The following is a 5,274-nucleotide window of genomic DNA, read 5'->3' as shown; positions in this document are numbered from 1 at the left end:
TCTTCTATATACATTGGTACCAATTTGCATTCATTCTGCTAATGATGTGGTCCCAAATGGAGAAAATATATGGACGGTTAAAATAAAATTACCATATTCCCATATTCAATGTTCATTGTGGTCACTGAATAGGCGGATAATATCAAGTAGCTACATATAAACGGAGTGGATTTATCACATGGAGTCCAATTTGGCATGTGCGAGGATCAATTTCTAGAAAGACACAGTCGCGCGACTAGTTGGTGTTTTTCGTTGGACACCAGCTGGCTACAAACGACGGATGCTAATGATACCGCTCCGCTGGAGGTTTGGAGAGAGGTTGGGAGCAAACGGGGCGCATCTCTCACGTGTGAAGAATCCGCACCGTTGATCATATAAATGATACTTCATGAACAAAAAGTGGGCCAGAATTAGATCGGACCATTGGTAATATATTGCTCACTTGTACAATGATATTGATTTCTGATTGTCTAATTCTAACCGTTCATTTTTTCACGCTGTTTAGGCCCACCTTATCAGTGTAACAGCTGATTTCTTGGCCAAGGAATGATCACAGTGGGCCCTGTTTGATTGATGGCATTGATTCTGCACGCATCTGCTTTGGTGGCACGTGTGCTGCGATTGGCACTGCGTGCATCTAACTAGGGCGTCTGCACTTGGCATTTAACGGTGTACAAACGACAAGCGCGAACAGAAAAGGGTCCACCGCCGCCTGAGCCAACAACGGTCCAACGCGGAATCGAAGCTGGAGGTTTCATTACCAACCTGCCAGCTCTTACACGCGCTAACCTCATTCGTCACGCTCCTCACACGTACGTTTCTCTTCTTTCTCTCTCTCTCGATCGAGAAATAGTTTGATACTCTGGCAGAGTGTGATGGATGATACGCAGGCTGTTAGAAATCACTGAGAAACGGCATATGTGGCATGCAACTAACTCAAACTAAACGGTCCAAATTATGACCTAATGTTTTTTTAAGAATTGGATTATCTGACTATTAGATTGCTGGCCATTTATTAGACGGTTCAAAATGAAAAAAATCCGATGGCCTAATTTTAGAAGATAATCATTCACGTATCAGAGTTTAGAATCGTTCAACCAAACTGCGTTTCGGAGTATAGCTTAGAAATAGGTGGATCTACATTTTAGTCTGTTTAATTTGAGTTAATATTTTCCAAGTGTACCATTTTTAAATGCTTGTGTATCAAGCTTCATATCCAGTCAGAGTATCAAATAACTCTCTCTTGCTAGGGTGTCAATGGGCTGGGCCGGAACCTTCCCCAGGGCCGGCCCGTTGGCAACCCTATCTCTTTCACACATTCACGGATGTTTCGCTCTCTTCGCTCCTATGTGACCTCACCTCCCTATATATATATATATATGTGCGCCATTTCTCTGCCATCACACAATCTCTCTCTCTCTCTCTCTCTCTCTCTCTCTCTCTCTCTCCACATTTTAACCCTTTATTCTCTCTTTTCCACCTTACCATTACACCACCTTCTCTCTCTACATATACATATTTCAACCTCTTTTCTAGCTTAGATTACACCACCCTCTCTCTACCTTGCTTCTCTCTCTCTCTCTCTCTCTCTCTCTCTCTCTCTCTCTCTCTCGCAATATCTACTCTGCGTAGAAAATATTGGCAAACATGGCCATCCTTTGCAAGGCAATGATATTGTTGCCGATTTTACAACTAGCAATCTCTTTAACAGCTGCCTATGGTGGTAATTTCAACCAAGACTTCGACGTAACATGGGGCGACGGTCGGGCTAAGATCATGAACTACGGCCAACTACTCACGCTCTCGCTCGACAAGGCCTCCGGCTCTGGTTTCCAATCCAAGAACGAGTATCTCTTTGGAAAGATCGACATGCAGCTTAAGCTCGTCCCCGGCAACTCTGCCGGCACCGTTACTGCCTATTACGTTAGTACCCATGCCTTTCTGTATTCATAGCCATTGCATGGTAACTTCCATACAGGACCTTGCATTGTATCAGTATATGATACCGTGAAACTTTCTCTTAAGAACGAGTCGGACCTATGACTCGGTACCTCTACCATTGCACCATACACTCACCTGTGAATATTTTAGCTATTTTATTTTATTTTTTAAAAAATAAATGTTTCAAATATTTATAATTTTTGGGACTAAATATGGAGTCGAGCTAGTAAAGTCTCGGCCGAGTTTTTTTTTTTTTTTTTAACTATGAACTATATAAAACAAGTGGACCCCATGATTGGTAATCCAAATCATTGGTGTTCAGGTCTCACCATGGATGGACCATGCTCCAATAATATCCCAGACCGAAAGATCCCACCTATCAATCTTGGGTCATCTTCTATTTGAATTTGGACTATTTTTTTCTCTCATCTTATGCGTCTATCTGAAGTAAGGTATCCAAAATTGGTTACATAATGGTGGTAACGTAATGGTAATGGTCAATACTGTTACCTGTTACAAAAAAAAAAATAGGCCGCAATGGACTGTAACACCCCGTAGTAACAATTTTTACAAAAAATTAAAAACAGTAGTACATCCCATATCATAATGGTACCGGTGGTGTCCGTAACACCTTGATTTGAAGACCACAAATCGAAATGTCAAGATGGTCCGGTAGAGGAGATTCTTGGGCCATATTAGTCCATCCACGGTGGGACCCAACAAACCAATGGTCCTTATTATTCCATTACAATTCTCATTACTAACACCCTGCTAATTGAATTGGGTTGCAGCTTAAGTCTGCCGGATCGAATTGGGACGAGATCGACTTTGAATTCCTCGGCAACCTTAGTGGCGATCCATACATTCTCCACACCAACATCTTCACACAAGGAAAGGGCGACAGAGAGCAGCAATTCTACTTATGGTTTGATCCCACCAGAAACTTCCACACATACTCCATCTTATGGAATCCTCAACACATCATGTAAGCTCTCTCAAATCTCATTTCATCTATTTATGGCGATCTTACCACCGTTGGATCTTCATGGACCCCACTAAAATCAAAGAAAAATAGGCCCATTTGTTTTAATTGTAATTCTATCTTTCTTACATTTTCTTAATTGCACTTGTTGCAGCTTCTCTGTGGATGGTAGACCTATCAGAGTATTTAAAAATGCTGAGGCCATTGGTGTTCCGTTCCTTAACAAGCAGCCTATGAGGATCTACTCCAGCCTTTGGAATGCTGATGACTGGGCCACCAGGGGTGGGCTCATCAAAACTGATTGGACGAAAGCGCCCTTCACTGCTGCCTACAGAAACTTCAATGCAAATGCATGTGTGTGGTCGTCCGGCAGTTCTTCTTGCACGTCGGGATCTTCTTCATCGTCATCGAATGCTTGGCTAACTCAAGAGCTGGATGTAACTAATCATAGAATGCTTAGATGGGTGCGAAAGAATTACATGATCTATAACTACTGCACTGATTTGAAACGGTTTCCTCAGGGTCTGCCGGCCGAATGCAAATTCTAATTGAATCATAAGAAATTGCATGTTCGTATTGTTTTCGTTTTGTGTTTTTATTCATTGAATTTAAATTCAGTTACATGGGTGTTGTTCTCTTTGAATGTACTTGGGTTTTGTAATAAAATCATATTAATAAATTAATAAAATGATAATTTTTTTAATTGCATCTAACTCTGATTACCTACAATGGGACACTTTGATAGTTCAATCGACAAATCTGATTTTTCAATTATGTTTTTTTAACATTTCATGGGCCACTTGGGCATTATTTATCAACGATCTAAATTGCCATAAGGGTTGGATAGTGGGATCGGGAGTATCAGTGATTTATCTGCAATTGCGTGAGTGGTGCACTAAACCATTTAAATATATAAATAGGGCTCCACTAGGGAATCAATACTAACACCTCAGCATTAAAATAAGTTATTTTCACTCAGTCTATCACTTGAGATATGGATCAAGATGTTACCCAACCTACATACAAAAGGGTTTCATCCTGTCACGGTCATCTTCTACCGTTAATTATGGCTTCCCAATCAAGTACTCATTTCATGCAGCTTCATTATCTCCTTTGGTGATCTTCTACTATGGCTTCCGAATCAAAGTACGACTTTCATACAGCTTCATTGTCTTCTTATTTTTTACAAAGGGCTACTATGATCTAAAGATGCGAACCATCCGTTAGTGACCTTGTCTTCTTTTTATATTAGCCATCCATTTTCCATGCATGGATGGGAAGGTTAGGATTGTATGATAAATGTGATCCTTTAGAATCATGGACGGAATGGGTGCAATGTTTCAATCGTGATCCATCTAGGTTGGCCCACGATATGAAGGGTTCGGTTCACCGATAATTCAGGACGCGGATTCCCGGAAGTTCCTGCCTGGGATGCAAGATGGGGTCCACTATGATGTTTGTGAGAAATCCACCTGTCCATTCTTTTTTAGAACTTATTTTAGGACGTGCTGCGAAAAACGAGGTGGATCCAAAGCTCAAGTGGGCCATGCGAGAGGTAATAGTGGGAATTCAGTTAACACCGTTGAAACATACGTGTGGCCACATGAAATAATTTTTGAGTTTTTGCACTTCATGCCAGTGGGAATGGCCTTATAAACGGTTTGGATGACATATAAACATCAAGGTGGAGTCCGGGAAGGTTTCAACGGTGGGAATTTCCTTCCCCAAATTTCCCTCTCATGTGGCCCACTTGAGCATTGGATCCTCCTCATCTTTTTTTGTAACACATCCTAAAATAAGCTCGAAAAACGAATGGACAGGTGGATTTCTGGAAACGGATTGGCTACTCCCCCTGCCACCAGCCAATGGCCGGTGGTTGGTGCTCTGTGGGCCCATCATGATGTAAGTGTTTCATCCATGCCGTCCATCTATTTTTCCAGATCATTTTATGATATGAGAACAAAAATGAGATATATCCCAATCTCAATTGGACCACATTACAGGAAACTGTGTTGAATGAGCTTCGACCATTAAAAACCTTTTGGGGGCCATAAAAGTTTTGGATCAAGCTGATATTTGTTTTTTCCCTTAATCTGGCCCTGTATGACCTAGTCAACAGATTGGATGTCAAATAAACAGCACATTAGGCCTTAGGAGGATTTTAATGGTGGATATCCAATCACTATTGTTTTCCGGTGGTGTGGTCCACCTCAGATTTATATCTCTCTCATTTTTGGTATAAAACCCTAAAATGATATTTAAAAATGGATGAACAGAATGGATGAAACAAATACATCATGGTGGTGCCCACATAGCACCGACCACCAGCCACGGGGCTGGTGGCAGGGGGA

The 5,274-nt window shown here is 41.4% G+C and overlaps 1 protein-coding gene across 1 annotated transcript; it reads left to right on the top strand.

Annotated features, from left to right (window-relative positions):
• Nucleotides 1-1,421: 1,421 nt before the first annotated feature.
• On the top strand, nucleotides 1,422-3,626 carry LOC131256696 (xyloglucan endotransglucosylase protein 1-like). The gene is made up of 3 exons (XM_058257681.1): nucleotides 1,422-1,923; nucleotides 2,733-2,926; nucleotides 3,078-3,626. The coding sequence occupies exons 1-3, from the start codon at nucleotides 1,648-1,650 to the stop codon at nucleotides 3,469-3,471; spliced, it is 864 nt and encodes a 287-aa protein (XP_058113664.1). The 5' UTR covers nucleotides 1,422-1,647; the 3' UTR covers nucleotides 3,472-3,626.
• The last annotated feature ends 1,648 nt before the right edge of the window (nucleotides 3,627-5,274 follow it).

Source organism: Magnolia sinica, chromosome 9 (assembly GCF_029962835.1).
Source record: "Magnolia sinica isolate HGM2019 chromosome 9, MsV1, whole genome shotgun sequence".
In the NCBI taxonomy this organism is placed as follows: domain Eukaryota; kingdom Viridiplantae; phylum Streptophyta; class Magnoliopsida; order Magnoliales; family Magnoliaceae; genus Magnolia; species Magnolia sinica.
This window is presented reverse-complemented; position numbering and strand designations above follow the sequence as displayed.